This window comes from Thunnus albacares, chromosome 7, assembly GCF_914725855.1.
Source record: "Thunnus albacares chromosome 7, fThuAlb1.1, whole genome shotgun sequence".
Taxonomy (NCBI): domain Eukaryota; kingdom Metazoa; phylum Chordata; class Actinopteri; order Scombriformes; family Scombridae; genus Thunnus; species Thunnus albacares.
The window spans coordinates 21,199,377-21,215,409 of NC_058112.1; the positions used below are offsets into that span (position 1 = coordinate 21,199,377).

Consider the following 16,033-nt stretch of genomic DNA (forward strand, 5'->3'; position numbering starts at 1 on the left):
AAACAAGAGGAAGTTGTAGAGTTATAAAAAGTAAAGCCAAGAGAGGCTCAGGGGAGTTTTTGCAGGACCTCTTTTTTCTTTAGGGCCTTTTGAGGGATCTCTTTGAGACTCTCTTTAATCTTTTAATTTTTGCTTTTTAATTTTTTGTTTAAGTTTTTGTATTTTACTTTCTTAGATAGCTTGTTTTGTAGAACCAAATAAAACTGGTTTGTATTTTTATACACTCCAACCAAAGTTCCTGACTCATGCTCATCTCTGAGGTCCTCTGGTGTTCTTTTAAGACGTCCCCTTGGGATAGGCTGATTAGTTTTGAAATTGTTTAGATTACAAATTGTTGAATTTTGTAAAGGTAAAAATGCTGTTTATTGAATAACAGAGTGGTAAATGGTTCAGGTTCAGTGAGGTTAATATATATTGCTGTACATGTGATAGAGGTGTGATTTCAGTCTAAAATTAGGTTGAGTGATTTATAATTAGGGATCTAATTGGCTAAACTGTTAGGGCCAGGGCTCTGAAGCTGCCCTGTAAAACTAGGTGAGTGCCCTTGACCGACAGAGTGGGCCTCCTCCAGAGATGATCTGTTAGTAGGCCATCTTGGAGTACTTTCAAACCTCTAACACCTATTTGCACCAACACACTTCGTTGTGACCCAGACTATATAGGCCTGTTGGTAGTGGTTCAACGACAGCTGGTGATTATAGAAGCCAGGCTGAATTTGGTTCCCTAAGCAAGGCTAGGATGGTTGTGCGTCTGTAGATTTTGGGAACTATGTTCGATACTTGGTCAGAGGTAGAGGACAGCCGTCTGTCGGTGCCTTATCCACACCGGTAGGGGGTATCGGTTATCAGTAGGCAGAAACCATTTCAGAGGATATCAGATTCAAGCCATGCATTCCGGTTTCACACATTTCTTTGAGCACACACGAGCCAAAGGACCATTTAATATCAAATAAAAAAAGGTTTATTATCTTTAACAGGAACCATACAAGGCACAGCACAGAGAAATCAGATCTCAGAATGACTTAGCATTACAAATCCCATATATCCGAGGTTTCAGTTTGATATATACTGGCAAAAATGTACAGTCAGTAAAATATAATAAAAGTTTCAAATCAATAATTCAGTTGTGTTTATCATCATATTTAGCAGCTTTACTTAGGTATTTACAGGAACACTTGTATTTTAGCACTTTGGGTGTAGGTTGAGAGAGTTTCAGTGCATAGGCGTTACAGATGGAAGTCTATTAATAAACCCTTTACTGGTACTTTTTGTACAGATGCATGGAGCCACCTTTACCTTTTGTCATTTATGTATAACGCAGTTGTTTGTGACAAATTTCCAAATGAAACTTCCCAACCTTTCTTTATTCATCAGAAAAGAATATTGAATAAAAGAACCAACCATGAAAGGATCAAATTGGTTTGGACGCAGGACCATAAAGATTTATTTCAATTTGGCAACTCATGCATAATAAAATATACCTGCTGTTGTCAAGCCAAGAGTTTACAAATTAAACAAATGTTTTGCATGATCAAGATTAAAACATTGTCCATTGTCTGTTTTATAGAGGCTGGCTTTTTTTGGAAATGGTTCCTCCAGATAGTCATGTTTTGATTGGCCTTTAACATTCAGCTTCAAGAGAGTTCACATGATTCCCTCTAATAAAAAAATGAGGTACGTCTGTGTTGTGGAATTTGAGCATAAACTCGCCCAAATGAAGGACACTCATAATTTGTGCTTGGTCTTTGGGATCCATGTGTATGGTATCCTGTATATGGTACCTTTTAGTCCGAGGTGGAGTTCAGTCTGTGTGCTGCTGCTTTGGAGTCTGTGTCTCTCTGGTGCTGCCCTCTGGTGCTCCGGTGCTTTCGTCAGAGATGCAAGAAACTTCATTCTTTCTCTTTAACATGTTTTCTATCCAGGTGGGGCTTTGTGCTGTTCTTCCAGGGGAGTGAGCAGCAGAGACTGTGCTCATCCTCATGTTTTTGCCTGAGGTGATCAGCTCTCCATAGCCCTGTTGGTGGGAGAAGGCATAGGCGGAGCGGCGGGAGCTCGTCCTGCGTACTCGCCTCAGATTCTGCTCCTGAGGTCCTTGCTTCTTTCTGGACTGTTGCAGATGACATACCTGTTGAAATACAGCAATGGGAGGAATGTTAATCACGTAATGAACATTTAGACAAGCACTTCATGAATGAATGTTGTTGTACCTTGTCTGTTAGAGTCGGGAAGAGGTCCACTCTCAGAAAGCTGAATGCTAAGCCAGGGACGACACACACCACCGTGGTGAGCAGAATAACCAACCACACACTCTTCTCTGATAGACAGTTGCGAGCCGTCCCTGAGGACACACAAACCCAAATTCATTTGTGCTCAATTTCCATGCATCAATATTATTCCCTCACTTATGTTTCACACTGAGTAAAACTCACCAATGAATGGGAAATTACTTGAAAAGATGCCAAATATGCCATCACTTTGCATTGCAAATAAAATGGCAAAGTACACACACAGGCTCCCCCATATGAAGAAGCAATTGACAGCTGTCCAGTAGTGTGTGTCAAGTCCAATCTACAAAGAAACACATGAATCATAAACATAATTATATATTAACTTTCAACAGTGCTATTTTCAGCCTGTCTCTTTCTGTTTACACTCTTACCTGAACACTGACAACAATGACCAAGGATGTTGCTATGGTGACGGCAAAGGCTTGTTGGTCTGAAAAGTGGGAGCCATCCTCTCTCACCATGACAGAGAAGGCTCCATAAGGAATAAAGAAGAGCAGGAAAGATGTGGCCAGCCCCTGAAGTGTGCACAGGAAGAACTGTCGTTTGTTGAAGAGAAGGTTTTGTTGGCCCGGTTTGTACAGACTCGGGTAACGGAGGCTGTTCCTGTCATTCACATCCTTTAGGAAAACAGAGAAATCATGAGTGTCATGTGATATGTGTTACTAAATAATAAATATGGTATATGTGATGGTAGGGACGGGAAGTGCTGGTAGTGATGTGGAAGATGATCAATAGAAGATGATAGATGAACAATATACAATATTGTTGTATATTAATATGGGTTGATTAGTTTGGGGGAGCCAGTCACACATTAGTTACATTTAGTGAGGTACGTGGGATTAGATATTTAGGTGCCTTTGGGAAGTTCATTAATTATGAGACAGTAAGGGAGGTCTACAGTTATAACATATTCACCTGTATGACTTGACAGTATCTTGAAAGAAAAACAAACAGAAAAGTATAAGAAAAATAAATGGACTTAAGTACAAATGTAAAAATTAAGGAGTATCTTGAAAAAAAAGTTTTAGATTACTATATAAGTCAGTGCTGTATTATGATCACATATTTAACAGTATTACCTGATCAAAAAGTCCCATTGCGAGGACAGGCAAAGACGTATAGACTATATTGAAAAGTGTAATGAACCACTGGTCATACACAGTCTGTGGAAAGAAGACAGTTACGTGCATCATTAATTCTGCACAAAAAGAAGACACTTTCAAAAGCTTCATGATGTATAACAGTCTTCTTACCTGAGCTGAGAAACCACAGAAGAAACCATACCAAAAGTGTACCAGGGTGAAGGCAAAGTTCTTGTAGAAGAAGTAGCACAGGAAATTACACATGCGGAAGTAGGACCAGCGCCCGTGCACCAGCAAGAGCCGCTGCAGGTAACGAAACTGAGCGAAGGAGTAGTCTGACGCCAGAACAGCCTGCATCCCCTCCTGACCGCTGATGCCAACACCGATGTGAGCGGCTGAAGAGGAAAAACACAGTTTCACATTTATGTTATGATCTGTGATCTGAGTGCCACTTTAAAATTAGTTGACATATCTTCAAATACCAGGGGTTACAATAAAAAAAAAAAAAAATCAGGATGCCCTGGTGAGATGGGGTAAAGGCACCGACCATTAACCGCAACATCCCCCCATTTTCTGTATGCTTTATTGCATATTGTACCCCCTCTCCCTAATTTCCTGTCGTCTCTCTGCTGTGGGATATCAAATACTCAAACTCAAACTTTTCAAACATGTATACTACACAGTTACAAAATTGCAGATTGGGGCTTTTGCAGGAGGAAATTTTGTTAGTGTTTGCCTTTCTGCAGAGGAAAGTCAGATTCAGCTAGAGAGGAACATCCCTCGGGTTGATAAAAGGCAGCAAGCTGCTGACTACTAAAGAAAAAACACTCTTCCTTCAGCTGTGTGACAGTTATTGACCACCAGAGTTTCTGCAGTAGCCCTTCATCAAGGATTCAGTGGCTCACTAAAGTCCAAAAACGTAAGCTCTACTCACTGCAGCACTGTTTCATGCTGCTGTTCCCGAACAGGCTGTTTCAGTGTCATATCGATCCTGACACTTACTCTTGATCATGCTGACATCATTGGCTCCATCTCCTATGGCCAGGGTGACAGACCTCTTGTGCCTCTTCACCAGCTCCACCGCCTGAGCTTTCTGCATCGGAGTGACCCGGCAGCAGATGACTGTTTTACACAAGCAGGCCAAATCCAACAACACATGTTCCAGCTGTGGCTCCAGAGCGTGAGCCTGCAGCAGGGAACACAACGACATTGCACCTGTTAAACCTATCATTACCTTTCTGTAACGTCAACCCCCTGCGGAGGCAACACCAAACAACAGCTCAATGTAACATTTCCACCAAGCTGTGTGCATCATGCACACTGCTCAAGGCACAGCAAGGGAGCAGCTCCTCTGTGAGGAAACGGATGTTAATGAAAACGTGTAATAGAGCCGAGGGGCCTCAGCAGCACAGCAGCTCTCTGCTCATTACAGACTCGGCACAGTCAGCAGCAGGCACAGAGGTGCCAGACTCAGCAGACAGCAACATGATCATGTTTAACAAACAAAGTAACACCTGCAGGCGCCAGTCCCAAAATAAAAACAAGCATGAAAAAAACAATCACAAAAGAGGATAGAGTTATCATTACAACAACGAACATTTGAGTATCTTACCAGACTGTGTCCATTGATGACTAAGGCATATTCTGCAATAATGGCTTCTTCAAACACAGAGTCATCTGCAAACATGTCTGTCTTCTCAACATCTCCTGAACTGCTAACTCGACTCAGACCGAGGATGTGCTCTTTAGCATTCCTGAGGAGAGAGGTAACCTGTAAATATTCATTCATGGAAAATTCATTCTTCTCCAACAAAAAAAGTCTCTCACTCAACAAGGATAGATTGATAAACTAATATTACTTAAAGGTGCTTAATTTTCAAAAAATTGGACAGCATGATTTTCCGGTAAACACAGAGATTTATGTATTTCTTCTGGGACTTGCAGTTATTTTGAGAATATGAACCTCTTATGGAGGAGTTAGAGGTTGAGTGTGTCACCTGAGCTGCTGTTGCACCTCCAGCAGTGTGTGGCCAGAGATAACGAACACCTCATTCATGTCGTCTCGCAGCATGTTGCAGGAGTAGCCAATGTTCATTGCTGTCTCTGCGAAATCATACACAGTTTACAACTAGATACTGTAGGTAACCATTTATCAAAGTATCAGTCATTCCTGTGAAGATGTTGTAATGCTGTAATTACCTAGTTTGTCTCCTGTGAGGACCCAGATCTTGATGTCTGATAGGTTTAGAAGGGCAATTGTTTCGGGGACTCCTTCCTGAAGTTTGTCCTCGATTGCTGTGGCTCCTAGAAGCTTCAACCAGGACAGCAGTCAGTCTGCAGGGGCTAGATGAGTTTGATCGCTTCAAGGTTGTAAACAAAAGGATGTAAATTTTACCTTCAAGCCCCGCTCGATCTCCTCGTACAGGACCGCCAGCTGTTCCTCGCGGTTCTCAATTACAGTGCTGGCAAACAGGAGTTTCTTCATCCAAACATCAAAATAATCTTCGTCGAGATTTTTGTAGGCCAGAGCTAATGTCCGAAGTCCGTCTCCAGCGAATTCCTGCAGGGAAAATAACGTGACAACAGAAAAAATACATACAACAGCTGTGGTGTGGTGTTGTGATTCACTGAATATAGCAGTTTCTATAATCAAACCAGACATAATCCAGAGTACACACATTTTTTTATCTGCTTCAATCACTTAAATTGCATATTTTTCAGGACAGACACAAGCATAGTGTGAATCTTGCCAAAAAAAACTTTTGTTGCATAGTTAAAAGTGTGACATAAGTACAATTTAACATTTAAATACTGAAAGATTTCACAGCCCTCCTACATACCTTGTGGCCAAGATACACTTACACTTACTTTACACATATTTATATTTTTTATCCTTGAAAATTCTTACTTGTACTCGTTTTCTAATTATTATTCTTTATGCACACAGCTTTTAGAGTATGCCACCCTGCGTGTCTGCGCACATATTGTATGAGCATATGAGAAATAAAACCTTTGAACCTTAAAACGACCTGCCACAGCAGATCCTCTCAGCACAAACTGCTGCGAGAATCATCAATCTTACTGTATGTAATCACATTGATGTGCTTGGTAACTTTGCCTGATTTATTGATTTGGATCACTAAAAATAAAGATGTATAGTGCATCTACAGTATTTATGCTTGTTGTGTAATGTTATATGTTCTAATAACACTCACACTGAGATGTTCTGAGGTAGCGCACATGAGATCTTGACTGGAGGGGTCTAGGCGGTCAAAGATAATAGTGTCAGCTCCTTTGCAGTACAGTTTAATCTGGCCTTGTGGATTTCTCACTAAAACACAGCAAAAAACACAACATTACCTTTTAGTCAAAGGTGAATCTTATTAATATACACAGAACAAATAGCAAGATTGTTGACAGAATCACCTTACCAATAAAGATGTATTGCTAATTATTAACTGCTCTAAATAGGAAGTCAGATTAATTATGATTCTATTAGAAAAACAGACTTGTTGTCGATTTAAACTATTCATGTGCAAATAATGTCGTGTTGACTACTTGTGCTGTTATGAGAGAAGACCTAACCAATGACACTCATTCTCTTGCGCACGTTGTTGAAGTCCAGTATGGCCAGCAGCTGGTAGGTGACGGCTCGTCCCATTTCACACAACGTGATGGTCTCTGGGGTTCGGGCCCGGAAGACAAACCCAAAGTTTCTCGCTGCGGTGACCAGGGCTCCCTCGTCAGGTGACTGGGCCTGGTACACCAAATTTCCTTCATGTTAACAGAAACATCGATCAGAAAATGCTTTAATATATTGAGTAATTTCTGTTCTGACGTGAACGACTGGATCATGTGTGTTTAGTTTACCTTCACTCTTCTCCTCTGGCATGACAGTGTGGCATAAAGCCAGCAGTCTGAAGAACTCCTGCACTGCAGAATCCTCCAGTTTAATGGCTTCAACCAGGCTGCCGTCATAAAACTTAAACTTTGTGTCACAGAGAGGGTTGAAGGAAAAGTCCACGCAGGCTGTTTTCTGAAGGCACATGGACCACCGACATGGTTATTGTGTTATAATTGTGTTGTTAGTGAGTGAAGAATTCATGCTGGCTCAGATCTACTGTACATACCTCTGTAATTTCCACCTTCTGGTCAAAGTCATCATAGACATCACCTACGGTATGAGATGTAGATGTAGTAAAGTAACTACAGAAATATTGCTTTGACACTGGTGATCGAATGATATCAGTGTTTCTGAGGTCAGTGACATGCATCTTTTAAGATTGAAGTTGCTAATAGTCATACTTGTGACAAATGACAAGTAGACAATTTAAAATCTTTTACAAAACTGGATGGACAAACTTCTGAAACAGTATTTTAATCATTGGAGAATTATCCAACTGTCCTAAAACTGTTCACTAAAACTAATAGATGCAATTGTTTTGGATGAGTTGGCAGCACTTTTAGGTAAGATGAATTCAAGAGTTATTCTTTGGTGAAGCCTGCAATACATTTTTGGATAACTGCTAGGCAATGTGATAAAATGCAATGTACAATAAAGGTTGGAAAATGTGCAATAAAACACTATTGGAATTTGTTTAATGTTTGTATGAATCATTTTTTCATTTAACATTGTTCCATATTTAATAAGAGAATGATATGAGCCAATGATATTGTGTATCATATACGGTATCAATTTAAAAGCGCAGTGTGTAAAATTTAGAGATATCTGGCGGTGAGGTTGCAGATTGCATGAATACACCTCCCCTCGCCCTCCTACGGTGGCCACTAAACTCGTGAAAAGCACGAAAGGCCCTCTCTAGAACCAGTTTTTGGTTTGTCCATTCTGGGCTACTGTAGAAACATGGCGGTGCAGCATGGCAGGCTCTGTGGAAGAGGACCCACTCCCTATGTAGATATAAAGGGCTCATTCTAAGGTAACGTAAACACAAAAATTCTTATTTTCAGGTGATTACACTAATGAAAACAGACTTATAATAGAATATTATATTCCATTTCTGCCAAGTCTGTTCTGCTAGATGCCACTAAATTCTCCACACAGCATCTTTAACATTATAATATCACTTTTTGGAGAAGAGTTTCATAAAGCTCCCTACCATATGTCTGTCCGTTGATGGAGCACTTGCTGAAGACCATGATGTTCTGGGTGAGGGTTCCGGTCTTGTCAGAGAAGATGAACTCCACTTGGCCCAGCTCCTCGTTCAGGGTGGTTGTACGAGCTTCAGCTGCGGTGTCCGTCTGACTGTAGTACATCTTCTGGTCCCAGTTAATGAAGTAGCTGTGGCCGAGCCGCAGAACCTCCACACTGAAAGAGTATTTAGTACTGACCACACATTCTGTTGTACAGTATAATGATATGTCCATTGCCCGAAAAAAGTGGCAATTCACTGCTGGGAAATAATGCCATGTTTTAGTGATTGGGAAAAAACACTTGTAAGAGTGGATACATAGCCATTTACAAAAAAAATAAATAAATCTGATGCTTTTGTCTCCTTACCTGACATACAGTGAGATGGGCACAACGGTGTTGAGGATGATGATGTAGGACCAGAAGGTGAGGAAGCCAGAGAAAACAGCACTGCTCTGAAACTTATCCCAGGGCAAAAAAACCTGGAAGTTTCTGCCAACGAAACTCTCCCAAATAGTGTTTCCAATGGCCAAAATAACTCCCATACAAATGAGGAAGGCAAAGATCTGCAATATAAAATCAGCATGTATGTTCAGTTTGAAAGATGTGTCAAATACAGTGAGTGATCTTTCATTTCATGGAATATTTTTAGGCACTTAACTTAAATGTTTTTTGATTGATTAAATCATCTGCTAGAGTGCAAAACATTTCCTGTACCAAAATAGCTGAAGTGCACTTTGTTTGTTGCCATGTAAAAACAACTTACCCACAAAACCAGAGTGTTCATCAGTTTGTCAATACTGGTCCTTTTAAATTTCGTCCTTCCGCAGTTCTGCATCAATTTCGTTTGTAATCCTGTTGGAGGGCAAAATAACTGTCAGTACTAGAGAAACATTCACAGCAGGAGCGTTTATGAGCTGGAGAAAAGAGAAAATCAGACCAGCGAAGATGACCATTCCAAAGCACCACTCAGTGTTTCTGAGCACACAACCTCGTAGCAACATTTTCTCATTATCCAGAGGGTATTTATTGTCTCTCCAGAATAACGTTCCTATAAATTTATCCAGCTTGTTGTTTGGTGGCTCACAGATGACTTCTCCTGAGGAAGACAGTAATCGCAGATTGGTATTTTAGTTTAAGTCTGATTCTGATTCAAAGAAGAAATTCATGGATATGCACAAAATACAAATAGTTATACCAAAGAGTGTCACAAGCCAGCAAAATAAATAAACATGTCATCTCACCGTCAAAGTCTATCAGTTTTGTAATATCTCCCAAATCTGAGGTGACTTTCAAAGCCTGACGGACTTTCAGGTTTGTCTCTCTGTACGTGGAGAAATGCAAATACCAAATTTACAAAGCTTTGTCTTTTTATGGTGCTATAGAAATGTAAAAAACAGAACAGTACGTCAAATTCATTTCAAGTGCTGTGCAGCACTTACCCATCTAACTCTGCAGTCTCGACATAGCACAGTCCACAGGGCTCACTACTGCAGAGAAGAAGAATGTCTGCCTGTGTGTAAAACCGATGTAAAACACAGAAAAGGCAAAAAAAAAATCAATCTCTGCACCACTGAACCTGCAAGAGCACTCAGCGTCTTCTCAATCTCCCAAAATAAATCCTTAATTGTTGTCTATTCACTATTTTCTCTTTTATATCTGAACATAATAGACAGAATGGAACATCCTCTAATAAACTCAAACTCTGAATGAATCACCAGCACAAGATCATTTAGTTTACAGAATAACCTGCAGCAAACTGTAGCTGAGTTTACTCACAGCAACAAACTGATTATTCTCTAGTTTGATGATATCTCCCACACGAACGTTCATCCATTTCTCATTCTGCAAACTTGGATTTTAAAGACAAAAAAAAAAATCTGAAATAACCATATAGATGTCATTGAACAGTATAAAATCATTTCAGCAGTTTTACAAAGCATCTCACTGTGAAACACAGACAAACGTGGTCTTACCTTCCCCTGATGAGAACCTGAGACTGACGGTTGTTGACTTGCTGGTCACTCTTATGACGGAACTGAAATTTTAGAAATAAAAATGGCCTAAACAAGTCTTAAACAGCAGGAGATGTAACAAAGGAGCATTCAGAGGAGCTGTAAGAATAGAGAATAGTTGAACAAACGTAATCATCTGTGGCGTCCTTCACAGCAGTGATTACCAGCACCATCACCAAAGGCACGATGGTTGTGAACCAGGACAGAGAGGATATTTCTGGAATTAACTACATGAGAAGAAAAGTCTATGTTAGCCAACATGGTTTAATCTGATGTTTCCTTAAAACAACAATCATAAAAACTATGTATGAACGCAGATATTTCTCCTACCTGCAGTATCAACAGCACTAAGAAGTAAGCATTCGCAACCCTCTGGAACTGTTCAAACAAATTAATGGGCAGGAAGGTGAAGATGTTGTACTTTGAGGTTTTGATGTGATTGTCCTGAAGAACAACATATACAAAAAGCATTAATACTCTCAATATTAAAATAACACAGCCTAACATTGTAGCTGAAGCCTGACGTAATTTTGAGTCCTACTTACAGCATAAGAGAACTTGTCATTGTAGTCCCGTGCATTGGCTTTCACACGGCGTTCCTTCTCTGCATATAGAGGATTCTTGGTTATTATAAAGAGTCAAATTATGCAATTATACACAAATAGAGTAAACATAATAATGTTATAAAATAGTAGCACAGTTTAGTTTTGTCCTGTAGAGAATTATAGAGGCACAATCAAGGGATCAATACATTATTTTTTCATTTTATTTTGTTAGATGAGCTCACACTAAAAGGTTGGTCTACCACTTGCTATTAAATCAAAAATGTTTGCTGGCTACATAAGACTAGCTGTCAGGTGTTTTTATTTCCCAAGCAGTGAGACTTTCCACTGGGAGAACATTTCTCTACCACTGCATTATACGCCGAGGCTTTTCTTTAATGCACTGAAACAGAATGTGTCATCTTGCCAGAAGTAGCAGCTTTGATATAAAAGTATTCAGCGCTGTCCAGGGGTGAAGTCAAAGCCCTCAGAAGGGAGGATGAACAGAGGAAACGTAGGTTGAAGTAGATGTTGTTTTCCATATGGAAGAAGATGGTATCAAGCTGATTTTAAATAATTTCCAGTATCTGTTAACAAACAGACACATCCACACAAAATGGAAATATATCATTTTTTATACAAATAGAAGTGACTTTGGATCAAACTGAATAACTGAGTTGTTAGTTTAACCTATGAGGTGCCAGTCAGCATGTTTTTGCATCCCTTTTGCCCTGTTGTCAGTCACTGGTCACTACCAGTGATGCACTGTCAGAGCATCACTGGTAGCCTCCACTAAAATAAATAACATAATAAATAATAAATAACTTTTAGCTATATCTGGTACAATAAATGTATTGTGCATGTATTGTGTAAATAATTAAATAATATTAATTATTAAGATAGCTGCTTCAATTTCAGGGTGCTGCTATTGTGCATGCTGACTCACTGTCGTGGCTCACTGGGACATTTGAACAGAGCAGAGTCATCGTTTATGTTATTAGTGCCACCTGTGCTTTTCCTACTAGGACAACTTGAATTATCTGCTTTGCACAACATCCTGTTTTACTGAGCCATTACGATGCTGCTAAGAGAAAAAAATTGTCATCATTGTTTTAAGCAGAATATTAGCGCAGAATATTAGCCCATATTCCTCCTGATCTAATGAATAAATACTTCTAATTAGTTTTAATTATTTCAGACGTATTACCTTATTTCTGACATTTCCTTTAACTTTGTTGAAATCAGTGGTGGAATAAATATTCAGATTCTTTGTTTAAGTAAAAGTAGCAATACTGCAATATAAATATACTCCATTACAAGGAAGGGTCCTGCATTTAGAATTTTACTTAAGTAAAAGTACAGAAGCATTAACAACTAACTGTACTTGAAGTATAAAAAGTAAAAGTACTCATTATTAAGAGTGGTCACTTTATTATATTATTATTGATACTAACAGCATTTTAATGTTGTAGCTGGTTGAGGTGGAGCTCAGTTAAACTACTTTACATACTGCAGTGATGTTTAATAAGACATATATGAGAATCTAATAGTAATTTACATCATTTTTTATATACTCATCATACAGTCACTTTGTAATGTTGTAAAATCTTATTGTGCAGCAAAATAAATGAGCAAAAGTACAACCTTTCACTCTGAAATGTAGTGAAGTAGAAGCATAAAGTACTATTACCTCAAATCTGTACTTAAGTACAATATTTAATGTACTTAGTTACTTTCCACCACTGGTTGAAAGACACATTCAAAATTTATTTATCCCTTGTTTGCAATCATTAAAATATTATAACTACACACACCTTTTTGACATTTGTATGTCTTTGTCTCATATTTTGGTCCCACTTCTCCATGTAAGCTATTTCTCTTGTTTACTATCATGACACTCACTACTCTGCTGTTTCCTTCATTCAGACAAAGTTTTATGGCTTTGTTATGGTTGGTGAGCAATAGACATGAATCCACCATGACGCCTCACTACAGTTGATGCAGAAAAGTAAGGCTCTTTGGTGAATCTGCCTAATGGGTTTTGATAATGTACAACTGTAATACTGCCTGTGGCATGCAGACGCTGTCTGAGCACGCCCTGTTACCCAAGAACTGAAGATTTTATCCGCAATTACAATTTTCCCGTTCATCTCATGGCTCATACATGAAGGTGATGCGTTAAGGGTCATTATCGTGCCAAGTCATGCTTTTTAAACAGTCTTAACGGGAGATATATTCGCTCACAAACAACAAGATAAATACCAGACACCTGCAAGACAATGAAACGATTCATCAAAGCTCTTTAACTTTCACAGAGCAGTGGCTGAAGGAGCACGCAGATAGATCTGTTGTTTCCAAACAAGATTAAATTGAATTATGCATAAATCACCCGAGAGACCAACAGCACACACAGACACACACACACACACACACACACACACACACACACACACACACACACACAGATGATTTTATGTGGACATTACATAGGCTTGTATCAGACTTGGAGACTTACCCTAACCTTAACCAATGACCCAAAAATCAGCTTTTTCCCACTTGGGGACACGGCTTTTGTCCCTGCTTGGACAAGCCGTCCCCAATCAACTAGTCCTAAGTCTGAAATTTGTCCCCTTTCTAAAGAAGAGAAAGTGAGAACTGCCAGGTACAGGTATTGTCATGTCATCCTTTTGGGAAGAAAGATGTCTGAAAAGCTACTGAAAATCATCTAAAAGCTTCCTGTATTGACGTTCTTCTCAGGAGAAATATGGTCTGAATTATTTCCAGGAGCTTTTGTGAATCATTTCACTCTAATAAACAATGACTTGTATAAGCTGCTTGCTCGGACTTGCAGGCTGCTGAAGTAGAAAAGAGAAACTCCTCCAGGAAGAAGCGTATACAAAGTGGAGACTGAACACTGTGCTGTAGTAGAAAAGCAAAACATCTTCTAATTAAATGTTTAAACAGACCTTTGAACAACAAAAGCCTTTCTTAATAATTCATTTTCATAGTAACTGATAGCAGGATGAGGCCTGACTGTTGTGTGAGGAGGTCTATCCTGTTGCATCTGTGTGTGTGTGTGTGTGTGAGGCAGATACTGATTACAGGATGCTACAGACAGACAACCAACACATGAAAAACACAGACCACATAGACACACTTAGAGAGGGAGAGAGAGGCTACTCTACACTGTGTAATTGTATCCCTCTAAACCAGAGACAATGAGAAATTACTGTATATTTGCCTGAGAGAGGAACATCGACAAGAGCTATCTCCTTCTTTTGAAAGACAAACCAAAGATGAGCCTGTGATATTTATTTGTTACCTTCCACACCAAACCAATTCACATCAGTCTCGTCTACATCTTTTCAGATCCAAATATAATCAAGGAACATTTGTCTTACCAACATAAGTATTTCTCCTCCAGAAGGCCATCTTCTCCGGGGACCTCCCAAGGGTTTCCCTGATAAAAGACACACCGTCATCAACTAACTCCATTGAAGAGTGTGGAGCTGTAGAGAATTTTGCAGTGCAGGGAGTGAATGTGATGTGGTGGTCTTGTTTCTTTTCTGTTCAGACAAGCAACTTTAATGAAGCGCTTGGTGTACAGTAAGCAGCAGCAGCAGCAGCAAACAGGTAAATCCCCAGTGAAATGTGTCTCCTTATTAAAAGATCCCAGGTGAGCAAAGCTAGGAGTGTAATCACCTAAACAACATGTATATTTTCTTATTTTTCAGCATATAATGTATATATTTGATGTAGTTTTCTCCAGATTCCTGTCTAATAGCAGTGCTAATACAGCCATATATTTATATTCACATAATTTGCTGACGTCTGCTAACATTTCTCCCCCTTTCCTTACCTTGCACAAGTTTGTCACAGGCGCAGGCTTGTGTTGTCTCCATGTATCCTGACATTCAGTGACGACAATTTATTTCAAGCACCACATTCCGCAGATTTCTCCGCAGCAAACGTTGTTTTCCTCCTGAATTATAAGAAAAAACCCAAAAATCAAGCATGGATGGACAGCAAAGCCTTTTTCAGCTGCGGCGAGTAAGAGGAGAAAGAAGAAGAAGAGGAAGAGGAGGCACTACAGACGGTGCAGGCAGACAATAATAATCAATCGGCTATTGAGAGACAGATCTGTGGAGAAACAGTGAGTCTGGATAGGAATCAACTGCTGATCACTTACCGAGAGCGACGACGTGCAGCTGAGGCTGAAGCCTTCATTGGGGAGGTGTGTGTGTGTGTGTGTGTGTGTGTGTGTGTGTGGGTGGGTGCAATGAGCATCTCTCTCTCTCTCTCTCTCTCTCTCTCTCTCTCTCTCTCTCTCTCTCTCTCTCTCTGTTTCTCTCATGTAAACAACATACTCATGATGATGCTCTCTCTCTCCAGCACACGTTTATTATAATTATGTTGGAACACTTTCAACTGACTCTAATTACACTATTCTGAAACTCAAGTAGAGATGAAAAAAACAATAACTTAAAAAAAAAAAACTACAACAAACAAACATTAAATTAGGACTGTGAGAACGTAATTCAAATAAATAAGCAAATAATGTTTCCGAGGTTACGCGTTGTAAAGGAAAAAAAAAAAGCTTTATTAGTTTGAAATGGTGCAATTTCGCCCCCGTGAGGACTTATTCTATATTTTCATAACAGTGGGAAGATGCACCAATCTTTCATAGTGTTGGCTCTGATTCAGTTAGATTATTAAAAACAATAATATGAGAAAAATAAGATTTGTAATAAAGTTACAGCTAATATTGTTTATAGCCTATGATTGCTTCTTTTGATTGATTTCTGTATGATGATACTTTTGATTTATGATTCTCAACATATATTTGTAATGTTTGTTAAAAAAGGTCCATCAACATCATCATATCATCATATAATCTTTTACATACATTATTGTCAGTTTTTCAATTTCACACAGCATATCATCTTGAGTTGAAACTG

General features: G+C 39.3%; 1 protein-coding gene across 2 annotated transcripts; it reads right to left on the reverse strand.

The window, feature by feature from the left end:
• Positions 1-937: 937 nt before the first annotated feature.
• On the reverse strand, positions 938-15,301 carry atp8b4 (ATPase phospholipid transporting 8B4). 2 transcript variants are annotated; one of them, XM_044357830.1, is made up of 29 exons: positions 15,265-15,301; positions 14,935-15,057; positions 14,477-14,535; positions 11,079-11,137; positions 10,864-10,977; positions 10,662-10,760; positions 10,495-10,556; positions 10,298-10,370; positions 9,961-10,031; positions 9,763-9,842; positions 9,459-9,617; positions 9,285-9,373; positions 8,888-9,084; positions 8,487-8,695; positions 7,500-7,543; positions 7,240-7,405; positions 6,955-7,143; positions 6,585-6,700; positions 5,765-5,929; positions 5,569-5,680; positions 5,367-5,472; positions 4,982-5,123; positions 4,372-4,555; positions 3,541-3,764; positions 3,367-3,450; positions 2,659-2,904; positions 2,429-2,567; positions 2,207-2,337; positions 938-2,124 (listed from the first exon to the last, which is right to left on the reverse strand). In XM_044357830.1, the coding sequence occupies exons 3-29, from the start codon at positions 14,505-14,507 to the stop codon at positions 1,801-1,803; spliced, it is 3,615 nt and encodes a 1,204-aa protein (XP_044213765.1). In that variant the 5' UTR covers positions 14,508-14,535; positions 14,935-15,057; positions 15,265-15,301; the 3' UTR covers positions 938-1,800. The 2 variants fall into 2 exon arrangements, with proteins under 2 accessions (XP_044213765.1, XP_044213766.1); XM_044357831.1 differs by lacking the exons at positions 938-2,124; positions 2,207-2,337; positions 2,429-2,567 and adding an exon at positions 3,203-3,221 and having other exon boundaries at positions 2,814-2,904.
• Between the last annotated feature and the right edge of the window lie 732 nt (positions 15,302-16,033).

Bases quoted from the DNA above. Each gene is read 5' to 3' on its own strand.
- atp8b4 (XM_044357830.1), bottom strand. From the start codon at position 14,507: ATGGCCTTCTGGAGGAGAAATACTTATGTTG. The intron at 11,138-14,476 runs GTAAGACAAATG...CTCTATATGCAG, and splicing joins GAGGAGAAATACTTATGTTG to AGAAGGAACGCCGTGTGAAA. The intron at 10,371-10,494 runs GTAAGACCACGT...TTAAAATCCAAG, and splicing joins CAGGTTCTCATCAGGGGAAG to TTTGCAGAATGAGAAATGGA.